We start from the raw sequence: 20,838 nt of genomic DNA, 5'->3' as shown, positions 1-20,838 counted from the left end.
AGCAGTGCAGAAGTTACTGATTTAGACAAATAATGTGTGGGGTTTTTTTTCCCTTGAAAACAAATGAACATTTTGCCTTTTTTGAGCATTAATTAACACATGCAAATGCACTCTCCAGCCCTGCCACAGACACAGATCTGGTCTAGTTCTGCTTGAAATTTATCCATTAGTCACTTCTTGCTCATAAAAGTAAAAGGTGCTTTAATGAACAAACATGGTGCTTATTATTTGGATCAGCAACACTTGTGCCTCTGGGCCTGAGCAGCACTTAGACCAGGTAACATTTGGTTTACAACACAACCATAAAGTCTGCCTTTATTGCAAATAAACAGAGTATTCACCCCTTACAATATTGGTTTAGATGCAGGATTATATTCACTGTTAGAGGATCTAATATTAATATAAAAGGCACATGCACTTCATGTTTTCATACCTCTTTTATTTCCCAAGCAGCATTAATATGGTTTTTTAAATATTGTATTTACTTTGTTAAAACATGAAACTATTTCTGTACATTTGTTTGCAATCTGAGAACACACACCACCAAGTAATCATTTGTACAGCAACAACACGTATCAAAACAAAAAATCATCACAGCCCAGAATTTTCTACATCCACCCCCCTTTGCTTAGATTTAAAAGCTGCTCTGGCAGGAGAAGCCTCACCATTATGGTAGCTGAAACAGGAAACAAACACTGCTCTCTTCTAATAATTGTCTCCAGCTGCTTTGATTGGTTGCAGTTAATATTAATAGTATAACCTTTAAAAATTGTGGGGAAAGGTAATACTTTATCTTCACTCCTCATATTAAGGCTCCAAAGCAAGCTTAATGAGAAACCATTAGAAAGTCATACTGCTAAATAGTATCTTAACTCCCAATTCAGCCTATATAATTATGGCAGGACTGCCAGTGACAGGGACTCCTGATCCATCAACCTCACCCTTCCAGCAGGAGCTGCTCTGGATGGTGGCAGGGTGGCAGCAGAGCTGGCAGGGCCACACAGCTGGGACTTGTCCCCTTCCCACAGGAACAACTCCAGCTGTGCTGCAGACAGGAACAACTGGATGTGCATCCCTGGCAAAGGCAGCCCTGCTCGGGAGTGGCCTGGAATGGCAGCACAGGAGGGCACAGGCTGGCATTTAGGGACTGGCCAGGCTTTGCAGGCTCTGAGCAAAGCATCTCCCTTCACTACCACAACACACAGACACTCCTCCAGCCAGCAGTGAGCAAAAATAATTAGCACATACATTAGTAACTGACATCTTAAAGACTTTTAACATATAAAACATTATCATCTTTATGAAAATAGACCAATTTCAGTACAGGCTTGCCTTTTTGGGGGAGGAATTCAGGTACATCTTTTATAGTTAAAAGGCAAGTGTTCTCCTGGACAGCTGCCGATGCTCTCGTGTAAAACGTCCTTAAAGCAAGACAAACTCCTCTGTACTAAATCTCTTCAGTCTTTTCTTCTCATCCTCGGAGAAAAGGTCATTTTCTTCATGGAGTGGACTGGAAGCAAAGTCATAGTCTCTAGAATGACCCTTGACAAAAGTAAACAGGGGATATTTCTCCTTGGATGAAGATTTCAGCATCTATAATGTAAAACAAACCAGATAAAACATTAATTGGAAATGAAGAAATACAGCAAGCACAGATATTCACCTGCTGATGACTGCCAAGTAAAAAATGCATTATTTTAATTATCTCATTAGACAAAAGCATTGCACAATCTAAACATTTCCCCCTCCTATGAGATATTTCCTTTCTCAGGTAGCTGCTGATTTCCTGCCTATCCCTGTTTCTGAGCACACAGATCACCTGTATGTGCTGTCAGACTCAGTGCAACAAAGAGAAAGATAAAAGGATAAAAGACAGAAGATAAAAACCTCTACAAAATAGTTAATGACCATAAGGGTCTCCTCAAGCCTAGGTGTGAATTCTGCAGCTACTGAGCATCCTGGGGGGATTTTTACTGTAAAATCAGCAGGTGCAATATTCAGTGTTTTTATTAGAAGTTCAAACACATTCACCAATGTAAATAAGGCAGTCAGGAGCACGTGGCTCAAACCAGATTGGTGACAGCCACAAGAAACCAGGGGGCCCAAAATCTTTTCTTTATAAATAAGAAAACTGAGCATGGAGGAAGGGGGTGTGGGGAATGATAAATACTGAAACAGATCAGCAAAACATCTTTAAGAGCAGATAAAACCCCACTAAATACTGAAAGACATTTCAGCCTTTCAGGGTGTTTTGTCCACTGATTTACTTTTTAATTTGTTTTACTTTTTCCTCCCTGCTTGGGAAAAACCAGCCCAGTGTTGCAGTGGCTGCAGAACTACATCAGACTAGAGATACACGCTGTGAAGAACTAAAAATCACTGAGCACCATTTCAGGAGAACAATCAGTATAAAACTGTAAAAAATCCCCAAAGAGATCTTTAAACAGTAAGAACTATTTCAAAAATGACTGTCAGGGGTTGAGGGGGCATTTAAAAAGTAAGAAAAAAAAATCAATCCCAGTAAAATCCTGGGGTTCCACTGCCTTGTCTGTGCTCAGCTCTACTGAAATTTCCATTTTCACAACTGAGGGAGGTGAGGAAACCCTGAACAGCGGAACTGGGGAAGGAAATACCTAACCAAAGTCCAGGGGAACCTGGTCAAATATGTGTAACTCTCATCACACCACATCTCAACAGTGACCACAGAGAATCTGAAACTCTAAACAACTTGCAAGTTTGCTCGAGACAGCATTACAGTGATAGCTAAAGGAGTTATTGATAAAATCAGTGTTTCTGTGATATTTTCAGAATTTCTGTGTTACACTGTCACTGCAACAAGAACTCTTGGTGCTGAGTCCATGCCTATCCCTCCCTCAGCTCCAGTTCTTCTCTCATCTCTGCTACATGTGGGCCACAGACAGGCAGGTGCAGCTAGCTCTGTGATAATCCCTAGGGATTATTTATTTTCTGGCATGGGCTTGGATAGGGAAACAACTCCCAGAGGGGAGCCTGAATATGGTTTGGAGAGAGTTGCACCCATCACCCCACCTGGGCCTCAGTTCTGATGCCCTAATTTATCTGTCTCTAAATGTCCTTGTATGTTTATGAGGCCCATAATGTTTATCCTCAAGTATTAAAGCTAAATCTTATCTCACAACTCTTATTACCCAAAAAAGCAGGTACAACCTGGATTTTTTAGTTCAGCCCTCACAGGGCACACAAGGAATGCACTGAGCTTTATGGTTCAAGAATCACCACACTACAATGGCAAACAAAGGGAAAAATAAAGGAAGAGAAGGAAAACACATAGGAAGTGAAGGAAGGATTGCAAGATCAATGGATAGAATGTTTCTGACATTGTCCCTCTATCCAAACTTTCCCCTCTTTTGAAACTGACACTGCCTGAAAAGTATTTCTAGAAAATAATGTCACTGATATTAAAGAGCTTCTAAGACACCAGGATAATAATTCCAACGCTTGGATCAGTCAAGAGTATTTTCACAAACTGTGTTCAGGAAAAAACTGTACTTAATCCCAAACTTGAAAGAACAGAAATAGGAAAAAGATAACTTCTGGTGGAACTGATTTTGTAATGAGATTTTTTCCTACCATGTTACAACATTCTATGTGACAGAACAGGAAAAGATGGAAGAACAGAAACTTCACTATTTAAACTTTCCATGGATCTGCTGCTTAGGAACTTCTGTTTCATGAAATCTATTTTCTACCTCTCTGGGTAAGAATCAAAGAAACAACTTCAGCATCAATCAGTATCTATTTATTATAATCAGCATAAAGTTAAAAAAATGCTTTTTTGGCTGTAGTACTCATACCACTTCTCATGACATTCCAAGTGCTGGACAAACATTAATTCCTCGTGCTGCTGTGGTAGCTGCTGTGGTTGGAATACTAACATTGAGTCCATCTGCTGCTGCATCAGCATTTTCTGAACCCACCGAACACAGAGCAGAGATGATGCTGCATTTCATGCCCTCACACACTGGACTAACTAAGGAGAAAAAGCCTTGATTCCAGTGGGACCTAAATGAATCCCGAGCAGTTTTTCCAGGGGAAGGATGGAGTCAGACAGATTTGCTGGGTGGCACCTGCTCCGTGGAGCTCGGAGCCCTGAGCTTCCCAGCAGGAGAAGCCCCTTGTGCTAGGGAGAAATAATGAACAATTTGGGGTTGCTCCAACACCTCCCTTCCCCCCAGCATCTCCCCGGGCTCCCGGGCCGGGCTGGAGGGGACATGGCCACTTCACGAGTGCCACCTCGTGGGCCCGGCCGGCGCCAGCCCCGCTCTGCAGCCCAGCCCGGCCTCCCTCCGGGAAAACCCGCCGGGATGAGCGCCGAGCTGCGCTGCTGGCACGGCGACGGCAGCGACAAACGCCACAAAGAGAATCGGGGCCGCCGAGAAGGGCGAGCTGCTTCTCCTCCCGTCCCCACACCCCGCTGAGGGATGGGTCTGGGGACTCAGCACCTACCTTGGTGATTTCTTCAGAAGCCTTCTCAAAGTCCTGCACGGTCCTACAGTAAAATCCTATCGTGCAGCTCGGGTCCATCTTTTTGAAGGACATCTTTTTGGGAGAAGGACAGTGGAATGACTGCAAGTTTCCCAATGCAAAAACACAAAACACTGTTACAGTCAGGAATGGCACAGATCCATGCGTTTATTTTCAGCTTTAAACCATCCAATCCCCTGAATTAAACCCCAGCACACACTTTGGAAGTGATTTCTCCTACCCCCCCCCAAATATCCAAGTGATTCCACCCTTCCCCAGCGGTGTAAAACCTCCTGCTGTTGAGGCTGCATTCCCAAACTTCCCCACACACCAGGTTAGTTTGGAATCTGTCACAGCTCTGCTGCTCCCAGCAATACTTTATGAATATTCCCAAGGCAGAGAAGGTGAATGCTCTTCTGCAAATTGAATTTGTAACAGCTTTTGCACTATCTTACAGCTTTACTACCACTGCCCAGTGCCCCTTCCCTCCCCCAGCCTCCATAAAAGAGACATAATGGAATAAACCAACCTCATGCATTTTCCTTCAGTAAATGAAATGGGCTCAAAAACCCACAAAACACACAAAAGCAAAACCATATTACAATGATCCACAAGTAGGGAAAAACCAAACATGCCCTGCTTTACAAATGGGTTTTTCCTCACATGAAATCTCTTTCCCTGACAGATGCTGCCCCGCCAGTGCTGTGGGCTGATACTTTCAGCAGCCCTGCTGTAAGAGAAAACAAACACAAAACCCCCTTCCCCACGCTCCTCACTCAGTTTATGAGGGAAAAAATAAGTATATCCCATCTACCCTGATTCTGTGGTTATTTATTACAGGCACTGCAGTGGTGGTGAAGCTCTTTGTCCAGTAACTGCAATTATTTCCTCAGAGGGAGCCAGTCCCCTCCACTCTGCCTCTAACACAGAGGATGACCCATCATCCTCCCTCTATTAAATCTCTTTTTTTGCTAATCACAAAAATCAATCCACAGAAGACAGCACTGGTTCCCAAATCCGAGTGTAACCATCCCTGCAGCAGTTTTACATAATAAAATATATTGTTCTTTCCTGGTGATTACAAACCCGAGAGGTATTTCTGTAAAACCTCTGCTAAAAAATATCCACCAAGATGATTAGGGCTATTCCTGCAAGATTGATTTTAGTCACTGCTTTTTCTCCTCACCTTTTTCATAAACAGCAATTGTATTTTTAATATTAATTCCTGAGTTATCAAATGTACTTAAAAAAAATTAAAAAACCAAATCCTGCCTTCCACATCCCATTGCAGCAGCAAACCTTTCCCTACAGTTGTGCAGGAGGTTTAATGCTGCACAAATCACTGCACAACAAAGAGAAGTGGGGAGGATTTTTTTCCCCCATTCCTCCAAACAAATGGATGCTGGAAGCCAATACAGAGTGGATTGATTTCCAACTTATTCTGGACAATTTGTCAATTTTGAAAATACTCCCTACAGATAAATCTAACAAGCAACTATCCACACTAAGAAAGCAATTTCTGTTTACTTTTGACATTTCTGGACAAAGATATAATACTATTAAATGCAGCAAGCATTAAATTGCAATCTATTTTCCGTCTGCAGGAAAGCATTAGGATGAGATCAAGCCAAGCTGGCAGCTTGCATACCTTCCAAACACAGTCTAAAACCGTGGTATTATTTAGAAATTCAGATTAATGCCAGTCTGCAGCACAATTTTGAGGCTGAGTCATAGGAACAGAACCCAAAAGATGTGTTTTTGTAGCTTGGCCACAGCAGGACCTTAAGGAATTCACTTCAGCTCTGCTGCTCTGTGCTCTTCCACCTTTTGTGGTTTTTCCCAAACTGTAAAATCTTAGGGGGCACTGGAGCAAAACACAGTTGTGAGGATAATAGGGAAGGAGCTGGGTGATCATCCCAGGCAGAGCTGGCACTCACCAGCTCTTCTCCAGCATCTCAACAGGGCAAACCTAAAGGCATCTCTGAACACAGCAAACTTCCTGCCTGGGTATCTGCTGACCCATTTTGCTGCTGTGTTCTTCTGCTCCATCCGGAACCTTCTCATTTCCTAGAGAATCTTCCACTTCTGTATTATGTAACATGCTAACTCAAGCATTCTGTTAAGCATAAATCATGGAAAACATGAAGTGTTTGCTGTAATGGCTTGACACCAGCCCTGTGTAGGGCCTCTGAGATTTTTTTATTTATATATGAACAGTTCTCCTGAACACCATTTTGCTCCAGCTCTGCTCTGGAGCAGCTGCTGCTGCCCTGGCTGTGGATGCCCCTCAGGATGAGCCAAGAGCTGCTGGAAGTTCACCTGAAGTTGGGCACAAGAGCAAGGAGAGTTTGTGCGGATGGCCCTGAGGATGTGACTGAGTGCTGAGGCCACTGAGCACTTCCTTGCAGCTGACACTGTTTTCCCAGGACAGCTGTAAATTGAGCTCTCTAATCACCGCCTTTAGCTCCCTCTATTTCCAGGCTCCTGCTATTGAATACCACAGGAATTCTCCCTGATGTTGCTTGTAATTTGAATTAAAAAAAAAAAACAACAAACAAATAAAAAAACCCAGAAAGACAAACTATCAACCCCAAACCCAAACAGGTTTAAGATCTACAAATATAATCTATTTTCTTTGATGGAAAATCACTTAAATGAAGTGATCATCTATTTTGGAGATTTTATGATCATTAAAAAGAAAACAGATGAAGATTAATGAAGTAAAAATTAAACCTCCATATTGAGATTTAACCTCTGGTCATTTTTGTTGATTATAGGCCTATAAAGAAGGGCAGGACATTGATAAATAACATGTAACTGTAAAACCATAAAGCTGCAGCTAGCTAGAACAGCTCTAAATAATTAGTGTTTGATTCATATGGGAAGAAAACAGTGCCAGCTCTATATCCATAGTACCTCAAGAGGGAAATCCTTTATGCTGACATCTACAAAAGATTGGCAGTAATGAGGATCCATGTAAATCAAACTGTCATCTGCAAGGACAAAACAGAAGACAAGTAATTCAAAAAACACCTTATTATTACACTGCTTACAATCCAATTTCTATGCAGAACAGCTGGAAAAAAAGCCAGTGAGTAACTGCTTGCCAGGCTGATACTCATTGACTGAAGCATAGGTTTTTGCAGGACAGATTAACTTTTGCATAATCAAATATGCTTGTATAAGCAGAATTTTTATAAAGTGATGAAACTGTCATTTAATTTTTGGTGATAAAATTACTTTTACAAACACACAATTATATTCTGGAGTTTGCATATGAAAAATGTATCGCCCTGCTTCATCCTGACAGCAAGAATATATTGCTTGTCATTTAGGCATCAACTAACACCACTTAAAGCAGGAGAGAGTAAATACCTAAATAAGAACTGCCAGGCAGGAACAGCAAACGCTCCTCAAGTTTGGTGAAACAGATAAATTATGCCTTGTTTATGCAACAAGGGAAATTAAATGTACATTTTACAGAATCCAATTACTCCGTGGGGTAAATGACAAATGGCTGGACTTGGGGAGATGTGATGAATTAATAAGGTACTCATATTACTATTTTAATCACGCTATTTCCCACTGCTTCAGTATTAACTTCCTACTCTGAGAGAAAAAAATACTGAGGAGACATAACACACTCAAACACTAACCTTGGAATCCAGCAAAGTAATAGGATTGCTTGGGTCTGCCACCAATGATGCCAACACAGTACTCCAGGCTTAAAATTCCCTACAACAAGAACAGGGAATCAGTAAGATTAACCAAAGTATTACACTGAATTAAAATATTTGCTTTTTGCTCTTTTAGGCAAATAGTTTTGGGGTTTTTTTTAAGATTGACTCCATGACTTCCTGGGGCTTGACCAAAGTGAAACCACACCAGCAGATATTCCAGGGAAAATCCTCCCTTCCCATGAGACAGCCACATGTTTTTGGGGAGGAGACAAAATATCATGTCACACACTGAGCACTCAGTTCCTCAGTCCAAACATCCCCAAGTACTGAGATTTCCAGCTTGCACACACATTTACATCCTGTGCCCCTGGGGACTCTCTTCCTTTTGCACTCAAATGGACAAGCCTGGCCAGAGCATCAGCTTTTACATCCTGGGCAGAAATGCCAGCTGAAGTTAAGGGGAATTAATTACAAGGTCCAGCTCCAAGAACAGCTGCCCCACATCCAGGGAGGAGAGAGAAACACACAACAGCCAGGCCCCATAAACATCCCTGGAGGTGGCCTGGGGGGCAGAGGAACCAGAACCTTCTGAACTTTTGGGAAGAGGACATTACTAAGAGTAAGAAGAGAATTTTTCTTTCAACAAAAAGATTGATATTGTCACACTACTAACACCAAGGCTTCTCAAGAGAAAATCTTCCCAGGTTAGACAAGGATAAAGTCACTTAAAAACCTTCCCTGAGATGCTACAGAGTCAAATCCAGCATGGTTTACACCATGGTTTACACCACCAGCTTAAGGAATTGATGCTTATTTAAAATACAAATAAGAAGTTTCCTTAGAAAACTTCTTTAAAATATAAAGGAGAAGGTTTCATTAGCAAATGCTCTGAGCATCACAGAACATTCAGGCAGATCAGAGGCAAAGGCTCCAAGAGCCAAGGAGGGCAGAGCAGAGAGGGAGCAAAGCTGCTCAGAGTAATGGATAACTGTTTAATCTATGGCAAGCTTCTTGTAAAAGTGAATATAAAAAATTTATCAATTTTCACCCATAAATATAAAACCCTTTGTAGAAATTACCTCTTGTGCTACATTCTAAAATCTGCATTTTTAACTTAAAGCCAGGCTCCCAAGAAATGTGGTCACTTCTTGGGAGCAGACACTGGAGTGACTGATTCAGGCAATTGAGAGCCCTCTTATCTCAGCCTCCATCAGGCTGCAGCAGCCTTGGCAAGGGAGCAGCAGGAATCACTCAGTGCAGCCAGCTAAAAACTGAAACTTTCCCAAACCAACTGTCTGAAAACGTAAGGAAAATAATCAGGGAAAATTTTAATAACAATTTAAGTTCATAACTTAAAGGTCTTCACCAGTCCATCTTCCCACACCAGCAAAAATCAAAATGTTTTCCTGAAATGTTACAGTGAAGAGACAGCCCCAAAATAAATCATGTTTCAGTCTCTCAGCCTTTGTCTGTGCTCCTACACTGGAGTAAATGAAAAATGAACCCAAAACTTAAAGATAGATCAAGAGGAGCATGGAAAATGAAATAAAAGCAGCAGGGCTAAGAGAACGAGCCCTTCCCTAAGAGGAGCAAGAGGCAGATTACAGCACATCCTCAGGTGTCTGCAGAACCTCTGCTGACAAAACCACAGCACAGACCTTCCCCCTCTGCCTTCCCCTTGAGTTTGCCTTTTTTCCAGCTCATTTTTATTGTGGTTACTGCTTGCCACTCCTGTACCACCATGCTCAGAAACATTCATCCAGACAGGGAAAAAACAATTCAAGGAGTGAATAAAAAAAATCAAAAATTCCATGGGAACAAAGAGACAAAAGAAAATGGGAAGAACAGACAGGCAACAACTTAAAACCATTTGAACCATTTTCTTATTTAAGAAAATAAGAATCAGAGCAAGGAATGGAGTGTATCTATATTTTAAAATGCTGCCTGATCCTTAGTTACATATGCTATTAGAGTCCTGCTAGATTAAATTACCATTTGTAATTTGAGGCACTGCATTAATGTCTTTTCAGGTGGCTGCTGGAGGAGCAGGACAGTTATCACTGCTTTACCAAGGGACATCATGTGCTCTGCAATTATGTCTGATCTTGTAATAGGGAAATTTCAAATCTGTAAAGTCAAACTTTACAACCTTCAACTGTAAAATCCCCACCACACGTTTAATGGGGAGAATCACCCTCGTGAAGCTGCTTTTCATATCCCCTTGTGCTACTCTTTGAAAAATGATTGAACTCTCATTTCATACCTTTACAAACTCCAGGTAGTCTGTGTTTGTTCTCTCCCCACCGAGCCTCACAGGAACCAGAATAATTACAGCTTTTGTGCCTGCCTTCCCAGAATCCACAAGAGAGCACTGCCTGTCAATAACATCCGAGCTGTAGACTGAGACACACAGAAATATTCAGATTTCAAACAGAACCTCCAGGTTTAGAGACACACCTGCAACGTGGCATCACAGTGTGACAAACTAGAACTGCAGCCCCTGCAAACCTTGCTGTCCTCCCAAAACACAGCCCAGGTGTTGGAGCCCTGGGTGCTGAGAATTTTGGGCTTTCTGTGCTGACAGGCACTGACCCCCAAGAGAACACTGCATTTAACCTAAAGCCATGGAGAAGGCTTCCAAAATTGAATTATAGAACTAGAATTATAGGTATGTAGTTTAAATAGAAGTGTGTAATACCACACTGTGAAAAACTTAAAGTTTTAGAATACAGTAATATATATATATATGTATATAGCAAGATAGAGGTTTTAGAACAGTAACTAGTCCTTCACCTTCTTCTTCATGACTTTAAGTAATATTGTGTAATTAGATAAACGAAAGTCCACATTACAAGGTACAGCTAGTTGGTTATTAAGTTAAAAGTAAAAATAATTTAAGTATAATTTCTTAATTTGACAATTTATCCTTTAAAACCTTACAAAAAGAGAGATAAAACTCAATTTAAAAATTGTTAAAGTTCTATAGTACTTACAATTACAGTACTACACAATTTATAAGACTGTAATATAAATAAGAACTAATAATCATCTAAATCCAAACAAAAAATACCATCTCACAGATTAATCCCAACCTTAAAGGAAAAAAAAATAAAACTCAACACCCAGGTGACTCAGACCCAGGGCTGAGCCTCCTCATTCCCAGCAATATTTTGTGGAAGGGGAATTGCTGCTGCTGAGTTGCAATGCCAAGGAAATGCAGAAGGGGTAGGTCAGGAGAAAGCCAATAAATATTTATTGCTGCATATAAACTTCTGAAAGGAATAATTAAAACTTGAAAGCTTCCAACTAACAGAAACATCTACATGTAACAGGAAAAGAGGCAATAACTGATTTGCTGATTTGGAATTCCACTATAAAATACCAAACCAGCAATGAACAATCTGCACATACCAAGAGCCCCTTTGTCTACATAATTCAGTTTTGTGGATCCACCTCGTTGGGATTTTTTTCTTTTAAAGCTCTATTGTTAAGTGCTAACTGAAAAGCATAAAAAGCACTTAAAATGTTTGCAAAAATCTACAAAATCACAGTTACCTGTACAATCCTGGGCAACGTAGACTGTTACTCCTTGCAGCTCAGGGTCTCTTGCTTCTTCAACAGCTTTTCTAAGTACAAACACAAAACTATTTAACTTACCATTCATTAAAAAAATAACAATAAACAAACATTATTTTGGTTTTTTAGAAACAGGTTGATTTTAATTATTTGTGATAGTTTTTTGATTGTTTCCGTTTTTATAGGGGTTATTTTGTTTAATTCAAGACATCTTCCCTTCCTGATAAACACAGATGGTGGGGTGGGATTTTTTACTTGTTTTTAAACAGTGAAAAATAAGAAATAACCAAGATCCAGCCTGTATCTTCCATGGATGTCTTGGCATCACGTTTTTTCCCAAGCCAAGATGACAATGTCTGGCTATTTAGGAGAAATAATGAAACAAACCCAGGCCCCAAATCCCACAATAACTTACAATGAAACTCATATTCATTACTTTATTTCTTTCTGTTTATAACTATTTTCTGTCATGTATATTGATGATAAAGGCTAAGTTTGCTGACAAAAATACTATTTTCAACTCATTAGATCCCTTTATTTGACCTCAGTTCATATAACAAGCCACTAATTAGCACCTGGAAATAAAGTTTCACCACAGCTTTCAAAAAGATAATTACAATATCAGACTCTCCTCAAAAGACTAAGAGTAACAGAGCTAAAAAGTAAAATGAAATCCCTGTTGATAGTCAGAACCATGGTCTTTTATCAGGGACAACATTTGCAAAGAAAGGGAACTGTTCAAAATGCAGGATTTACCTTTGAGTTCAAAGACACACCTGCATTGCAGGGTCACTATCCCTTCATTCCCCACTCTCTTTTGAGGAGTGGTTGAATGCAGGCATTCCCAAGTTATGAGGGAGCTGTACACTGTCAGTGCTGCTGCAAGAGACAAAGATCCAGCAAAGGAAACCTCTGCAGGGCTGGAAATCACCCCTGGGGTTGTGGTGAGTGTAACTCTGCACTAAACCCTCTCTGCTCCCGTTAGGGACACAGATAATTTAATAGATAATTCATTAAAGCAAGCAAAAATTTCTGACTGCTTCCATCATGAGAAAAAAGTAGAATAAAACACATTAAAAATGCTAAACTCCTACATCCCTATTTGCATCTGCACGGATGCACACCTGATTATTTCAGTACAGCTGCACTTCAGATTAACATAACATTTACACTAAATATCAAATTCTTCTATTTTTATATATATATAAATATATAAATGCATGAACTTTGCCTTCTGCTGCTTAAATGATTTATTAGTGATTTAGTTTATAGGTAAACTGGAATCCACTAAAAAAATAAACATGTAAGACTACAAAAAAACCCCAAAACATTCAAAGAACTGGGTATCAAGGCTCATACCATGGAGAAATTTGACTTTCGACTTTTTTTTAACCACGCTGAATGTCACAGACCCTTTACTTTTACTGGGATATAATTATAATATTAATAGTCCCATACATTTACAGTTTCACAAGAATTTGATGTGTGCAAAGAAATGCTGAAAACATCAATTTTAGCTCTGACATTTCATTACACTATCAGTACATTACAGCCCCCAGGTTACAGTATAAAAAAAAAAATCTCTAATGTTATGCATGTTCCAAGGTTGAAAGAGTGGTTAGTTTTTAGAACGTTTCACTAAATGCAGCTCTACTTAAAAGGGTTTGGGAGAGATACTTGGGATTGTACAAGAAAACAGGAATGTTGTGTTTTTTCCTGGAATAGGATTGACAAAAGCTCAGCATTCATTCCTGCACCTGCTGCTGTTTCCCTTCCTGCCTACGAAAAAGCTCTGAAACTGCTCCTGATATGGGTGTTTTACAAAGCCAATAATGAACAGTTTGCTGCTCAGTTAGGCTGAAGCAATCTCAGGACACTCAGAAATGCTCCTGTGTGATGTGCCAAAGGAAAGGAGCAGAGAGCTGAAGGTGTTTTACCTCAAAATGTGAGCGACCACGGCGGGCCCGTACCAATCCCCCGCCATCTTCCCCGACTTCTTCCCATACTCTATCAGCTGGTGCAGCCCAAAGGCTGCCAGGGGGGAGTCCCCAAACCAGGAGATGATTTTCCTGTGATAAACCTCATTCCTCCTCTCGGTGACATCCCAGTTCCTGCTGGCAGGGGGCCGGGCCAGCAGCCTGGGGTCCCTCTCGGCCGTGAGCGACGCCTCGAAGGAGGCCGTGAGCTTCCTCACGGTGCTGCTGGTCCAGGACTCCGAGTCACAGCTGTCCATGTCCAGGGCTTCTGGCCACACCCAGGCTGCAGCAGAAAGGCAAAAGCCATATTAACATTCATGTGATGGCACAATTAGCAAAGCACTTCCCTTTGGCCCCCACGCTCATTAAAGAGATTTGTGTGTTTTACATGTCGCTGTTTGCAGGTGAACAAAGAATTCTAGAAGAGCAGGATTTGCTTGGATTTGCTGGTGACCATCCCAGTCAGCTGAATAAACAAGACACACCTGATTACAGGTTAGAACTCCGTCACATGAATGTTACTTCAATGCTATCCAAAACCCTTTTTTCCGTGTCAAACAAGAGGTTTTAAAACCTCTTAATTCTTCTTATTTTTCAGTTATTAAAAAACCATGCAGACCTGAGGAATTATTGATGTAAAAGAAAACATTTCTTCCTGGCAAAATGGCAAAGGAGATCAGCAGAAAAACAGGCAGGCAGGTTTTTTTAATTCACTAAATTCATTAATTCCTTTTGATTACATGGCAAACTTGTTTAAATATCATTCAGTATCTTCAGCCTGCTTTTCTAGCTGATGGTTTCCCTATGGATGCATCCCACACAGCATTCCTCCTACAGAAAGGGGTTCAGCAGGCCCAGGAAGATGCCTGGAATTCTCCCCCAATTCCAGCAAGTACTCCCAACACAGCCAGCTCAGTGGAACATCCTCACAGGCCCTGCTGTTCTGGGCTCTCAGCTTCACACTCCAGCCAGTGTCTCAAGCACAGGCATTTCGAAGTAAAACTTCAAATTTAAAATCAAAACTCATTCACAACAACATTCAGCAGTATCTGGAACATTCCACATGGCAGTGGAAGTGTAAATATCTCAGCTAGAAACTTCAGGGAAGTTTTGCTTCCTAACAGAAACAACACCATTAAATGAGAACGAAAACGTCTCTGGGAAAAGAGTAAACAGCCATGAAAAACTTCCTGTAAACACCTAAATATGTTTCCAAAGCTGCCCAAACCTCATAAAAAGCTTTTCAAAAGATAATTCACCAGCTGTCAGAAGACCAAGTGAGGAGCAAAGCAGCCCAGGAAGACCATCCCTACCCCATCTTTCTGTGGATTTGGATTGCCACAGGAACAAGAGCACTCTGGAATGACCCCATCATCTTCCAAATTAGGATACAAGGGGGACACACAAGGAATTCTTTAGAACCATGGATTTTAAAGATAGAAACCTGAGGCTTTTTTTGTTTGAGGTTACTTCCAAATGAGCCATTACACACTCCTGCTCACAGGGAGTCTTCTGGGCAGGTCTTTAAATGTATGTATAAGAAGAGTGATATTTAAGGGATTTGTGTTCTCAGCAGAAGTATTTACAAACTTTTTAATATGTGCAGTCAGTTATTTAACTCAGAATGTTTTCTGAGTTAAATATCTACAGCCAAAGGCACATTCACTGAGCCAATCCCACAGCTCAGTCCTGACACTGCCAGGAATGGAGACTTTGTGCTGCAGCTGGGCTGGGACCTTGCTCCCAGCTTCCCTCAAAGCTCCACAGCCAGGGCAAAGTGTGATCAAAACAGGCTTTCAGAAGGATCTTCTGCTGAAGAGTTCCTGAGAGCCCACACATGGCTGAGCAAACAATGCCCTGTGTTCTCTCAACCCCCCCGAGCTGCCTCAGGCCTGTGCCTTGGCTCATTCTGAAGCAAGCAATGCATGATTGTTATGAAAGGGACTGGGAATGGGATGGAAAGAAAAGGTGTTTAACTCTGCCAACCTAAAATACTTCTCTGCAGGATATGGCTCAGCCTGGAAGAAGGAGGAGGACATGGACACTCAGCCCATGACAGCAGGAAGTGTCCCAGAGCTCCTAAAGCTTCAGCTGGCTGTGACTGAGGGAGGACTTTGGGACAGACAGTGGTAAGGAAAAAAGGGAAGTTCCTCTCTAAGTACATGGGGGGAAGGGAAGGAATGACACAGTGAACATTTCCACACAGAGAATGATGTATTGAAGTTAGATTAGAATCCTTCTAGGAACTCAATATATTAACAGCAGAAGAAATTCAATAATGGACAACTTTAGAACTGATAAAAGAACATCACTTCTGCCATAGCCCACAGCTATAGGCTGGGGAACTCACTCCTACATCTGGAGTTCAAGAAACAATCAAATTTCCAGAGAACTGGGCATGTGCATGGGTAAGAACACCCAGACAGGAGGATCACACTTTTGTGATGTGTTAACTCACACTTGGATATTGGGAACTCAACAGAAGTTTGCTTTGGCACACTTTGGTTCTCAGAAATGGAAGGACAGGACAGCCCAGTCTCTGTGCAATGGACAATTCCAACAGGAGTGAGGAGCCCACAACCAAAACCAGCTGGCCCTTCAGATTTGGGATAAAAAAAGGCCATTTTGGTCTCTACAGAATTCCTGTGCTTATGCAAACACAGATCTCTGCTGACTCACCCCTCCCAAGGAAATGGAGCATCAGCCCCTGAGCCAGCAGCATCTGCCCCGTTCTGAGCGTGCAGCCCCAGCCACAGTCTGTGGTTAAAGCAGAGCCCTTGATCTGAGGGAACTCCTCCCTGTAGGTCAGCCAGATCCTAGAAATGAAATCCTTGCGGAACTCCTCGACGTTCCCCGAAATCTCGGTGCTGATCTTATCAAAATTGGACCCATCTGTAGAGAGCTCCCCAGATTCTGCAAGGCAAAGCACACGTTAAGCTTGAATTAAAGCACTCTTGTTATTAGAAAGCAAATAACAAATATCAGATTTAGTAGAAAAACAAATTTACAAAAATTCACAATTGCCTCAAGTACAACAAAGGAAAACTGGAAGGCAAAGGTAACAGAAATGTGCCAGATTAAAAAAAAAAAAAAAAGGAAAAATCAGAAGAACCATGCAGACACCACTGTGCCAGTGGAACCACTGACCTGCACCTAAGTGCTTAATTCACCCAACTGTGAATGGTCAAATAAAGAGAGAGACTTAAAAAACTGCACACTGGAAAGTGATAACAAAGGTGTTGGTGCAGTGACCCAGATCAGGCCTTGTCACTGCTTCCATCAGGAGTTTTTAGAGAGGAAATCTCCAGCTGATGGTAAATTAAATGCAAATTACAACACAAATTTTTACAGAAATCACAAGGTTTTGGCGTAAAATCTGAATAAAGCAGGTTAGGATGGGTTGCATTAGAGGTGGACATTTAAATGAGTATTTTCTAAGATTTTCACATTAACATTTTGGATTTGGTAATGTTAATGCCAGTCTTTCTAGACTATTAAAAATACTTTATTCCTGCTGAGGAAGACTGGAATGAGTGAAGAGCTCTGTACTCACCCTCAGTTTTGAAGTGGTAACATTTTCCCAGCAGAAAGACTGGAGAGTTCCTACTGAAGTAAGTTTTTGTTTTCAACACCCAGCCTAAAACGGATGCAAAACAAACACAAATTTGTGACTGAACTTTCCAAAAGGAAATGCTAACAGCATCTGGTTAAGCCAAAGCTAACCCTTGAAAGGAGAATAAAAAAAACCCATTGATATTGGGTTTTGGTCTCATTAAAAAATCCCATAAAAGGTGCAATGGCCACTATTCCCTTTCAACCATGTGACAGCCTTAAAGAAAGCAGGAAAAAAAGCATCTTTTCATCTTGTCAGACATCTCCAAAACTCAGCTATGATTAAATAAAGTTTATCAAAAATCTGGTGGTAAATCGGAGCAACCTCAGTCCTAAAGGAAAAGCAGAAAAATCAAGGACAGATTAGTAAAGGGCACACTTGAAAATCTGGTTGCTCATAAATGAATTACTGATGTTCAGCTGTGGAAAAATGTTACTCAAGGGTAGATTCTTCAGTGGGGTTTGTATCTCACACACCATCCTTTTTTTTTCCCCATAAAAGCACATTTATAAACAAAATATATCTTTGTGCAGATGATTCCATATTATCCCTGTTTAAAAGACTATGCAAATAAAAATTAATATTACAGAATATATTTAATGTTTCCAAAATAAGTAAATTAAAATGAAATTATGCAAGGTTTATTTGAAAAAAATTAAAAGCTAAGGAAGTTTTTCAGTGGGGCTAATTTATAACATCAAAGAAAAAATTGTTACAAGGGCCATATTGCATTTGTAGTATTAATTAGTTATGATTCCATTCATGTCAACAAGAAACACTCCATTCCTTTTTAATGAGGACACATCTCACCACACTCTGCTCCACTTACTGTATTTCATGTTGTGCCATGCAGACATAAACTTTGATTTGATCTTTTCTACTTCATCTGTCCCTGTGGCCTCCATATTCAAATTCCAGAGAAAAAGCCATCTCTGTCTTGTGAGGCTTTCAGTTCTGCTGCTGCAAAAACCAAAATATAAACACTCAGCATCCCCCACTCAGGCACTTAAGCCCAGCATGGCCAGAAACAGCAATAAACTCACAGAGCCCTCCACCACCAGGCACTGAGAAGCAATCCCGTGTCCATGAATAAGTAATAAAATAATTTAATTCCAAATATACACCAATAAAAGCACTACACAAAGCTAAATAAAAGATAATGTTCTCCAGCAGCTCTGCCTTGCACCACGAACTGCTCCAGAGCACAAAACCTGTGCTGGCACACGAGCACGGTCATTTCATCAGCAGTCAGGTGGAGAGCTGAGATGCAGCCCACTAAATAGCAAAGATGCTGTTCTTTTCTGCTGAAAACAAAAAGCACTTTTTGTTTTAAAATCCACCACAATGAAGGCTAATTTTGTAAAAACTCCTGATAAATTTTCCAAGGAAATGCATTTACAGGCTCTTTCTGCACTGCAAGATAAGACAGATTTCACCTTGAAAACAACGTGCATAATAATTGGTAATAAATAAACAGCTAATTGGTAATGCCTTTATCCCTTTTTCTAAGAAATCTGGGAAGTGGGACAGAATCCCCTCCACAGCCCAGCTGCCCCATTTGTAACAGAAGTTTGCTGTTAATTACCAGAACTTCCTTCACCATGTGCATTGTGCCAGTGGGTCCACCTTGAAATACCTGACACAGAAAGTTTCTTGATGGAGTTTGGTGGCCCAAACCCTTGCACAGAGAGATGAAAAAAAAAAATTGTGGGACATCAAAAGATGATCAACAGTGGGACATCACTGAAGCCTTCACAGAATTTTTATCTAAGTTCTGACAGCACCAGGTGACATGAGCAACAGTGAACTTCCTCATTTAATCAATAAACTTGAGCCAGGAAAAAAAATCCTTGCTTTAAAAGGAGTATGTAGAACTGTATTTACCTTTCCATGTGCTATTCTCCACAGAACTGGGATCAAAAGCAGGACAAAGACTTAACTGGGTCACTTCTCTCCGCTGGGAATGAATTTTAAGCAAAGCCAATCAGTGACAGTGTAATTAAGGAGAGGGTGAAGATGTCAGGGTGGCAGCAACATCTGAGCCTGAGGGTACTCACTCAGATCCACTCTTTGGGGATCTGCAATCTGCTGCCCAAACCACCCCTACCATTTTCCCACTGTTCTCTCATATTATCTCACAAAAATCTGATTTTTTGACAGAAAAAGAAGCAATGCCAACTGACAAACATGAGGGAAGGCTAATGTTTTCCTAGTGAAAATAACAAGTGTTTACATCCCTGCTGTGATTAGCTTTGTGTTAAGCTGCGGGAGGAAGAAAAGGAAGAAGTTCAAGGTGGGTTTTAAATTCCTGCCTTTCCCCCCCCTCTTTTTCTTTAGGAAAAAAAAGAAAAGCCTGACTCCAGACAGCAAAGTGAACTTCTTCAGGAGGTGTGCTTGGTCCTGTCTTGCCTCACATGATCCATCAGCAACAACCATTTATCCAGACACCAATGACTGCCTTAAAAACCAATTCCTAGAAAAGCTTCCTCTGGCTAAAATTACAAATGAAACAAACTCTATAGTTCTGAAAGGGCCTGAAGACAAAATTATGGAAATGAGAAAGAAGCTAATTTTCCTTTCAAAGATGACGGTCACCACAGCACATTTATCTTTCCTCCTGGTACATTTCTCCTCTGACATTACGCTAAAGATGCAAAAAGAGCTTCCGAGAATGCTAACACAAACCAGGTTTAATTTTTTCACGGGGAAAACACAGGTTGTCCCCATCAGTGCACGAAAGCATCAGTAAGAGTTCCACCGACATTAATGGAACAGCAGCAGAAGGTCCCAGGAATACTGAAGCCAACGGGCATGAATACCAAATTACCAAACCGAATGGTTTCATCCCGAAGTTGCCTGAATTCTGAAGTTGTTTGGGTGCACATCACGAGGACGCTGTTCCCTCAGGGAGCACAGGACACGGCTGGAGCTGAGCCCCGACCCCGGAGCCCCCGAGGGGATCAGCTCGCAGGGCTGGAAAAACCCCCCAAAACCCCCAAAACAGCATCTGTTAGCAAAAAGCAACGCAAGCTGCCGGTGAGACCGCAGCGGGAAGGATGAACGAAGCCTCGATGGGGTAATTATCAGATAAATGATCTCTTATTAACTAAGACTTCGGTTTCATGAATACCTTGGAGGCGCCCGGAGCGGCAGCGGCGACAGTCAGCGAAAGCCACACGGAAGGAGGACGGCGAGCAGCGGCCGGAGGTCATTTCCGAGGCGCTGCAAACACATTCGAGGGCAGTTAGAAACGACACTTGGAAGGCGGCTCGGAAAGAAAACCAGATTATTCCTTAGTGCTGCAGCAAGGACGGAGCGCTTGGAGCGCAGCAGCCGCGCAGGAGCCCACACGCACCGCGGGAAGGGGCTCGGCGGCTCCCGGCCCCACAGGACACGGCCGCGCCCGAGCCGCCGCCGCGGAGAGCCCGTCACACGCCCGCTCACCCCTCACGGAGCCGCCTCCGCCATGCCCGGGGCCGCCCGGGCAGCG

General features: G+C 41.6%; 1 protein-coding gene across 4 annotated transcripts; it reads right to left on the bottom strand.

The window, feature by feature from the left end:
- Window positions 1-418: 418 nt before the first annotated feature.
- On the bottom strand, window positions 419-20,838 carry ATG4C (autophagy related 4C cysteine peptidase). Of its 4 annotated transcripts, none has more exons than XM_039711592.1 (12): window positions 20,704-20,838; window positions 20,479-20,570; window positions 18,178-18,308; window positions 17,289-17,372; window positions 16,415-16,648; window positions 13,697-14,018; window positions 11,739-11,809; window positions 10,447-10,583; window positions 8,160-8,238; window positions 7,420-7,496; window positions 4,486-4,605; window positions 1,206-1,593 (listed from the first exon to the last, which is right to left on the bottom strand). In XM_039711592.1, exons 3-12 carry the CDS (start codon window positions 18,251-18,253, stop codon window positions 1,423-1,425), a joined length of 1,371 nt encoding a protein of 456 aa, XP_039567526.1. In that variant the 5' UTR covers window positions 18,254-18,308; window positions 20,479-20,570; window positions 20,704-20,838; the 3' UTR covers window positions 1,206-1,422. The 4 variants fall into 4 exon arrangements, with proteins under 4 accessions (XP_039567522.1, XP_039567526.1, XP_039567525.1 ...); XM_039711591.1 differs by having other exon boundaries at window positions 20,793-20,838; XM_039711589.1 differs by having other exon boundaries at window positions 20,479-20,832.

This window comes from Passer montanus, unplaced genomic scaffold, assembly GCF_014805655.1.
Source record: "Passer montanus isolate IOZ18808 unplaced genomic scaffold, ASM1480565v1 scaffold25, whole genome shotgun sequence".
NCBI lineage: Eukaryota > Metazoa > Chordata > Aves > Passeriformes > Passeridae > Passer > Passer montanus.
This window is presented reverse-complemented; position numbering and strand designations above follow the sequence as displayed.

Coding starts and splice junctions, on each gene's coding strand:
- ATG4C (XM_039711592.1), bottom strand. CDS start 18,253: ATGGAGGCCACAGGGACAGATGAAGTAGAAAAGATCAAATCAAAGTTT. Junction 14,019..16,414: donor GCTCCATTTCCTTGGGAGGG/GTGAGTCAGCAG, acceptor TTTCTGCTGCAG/CCTGGGTGTGGCCAGAAGCC. Junction 11,810..13,696: donor GTGGTCGCTCACATTTTGAG/GTAAAACACCTT, acceptor GTTTGTACTTAG/AAAAGCTGTTGAAGAAGCAA.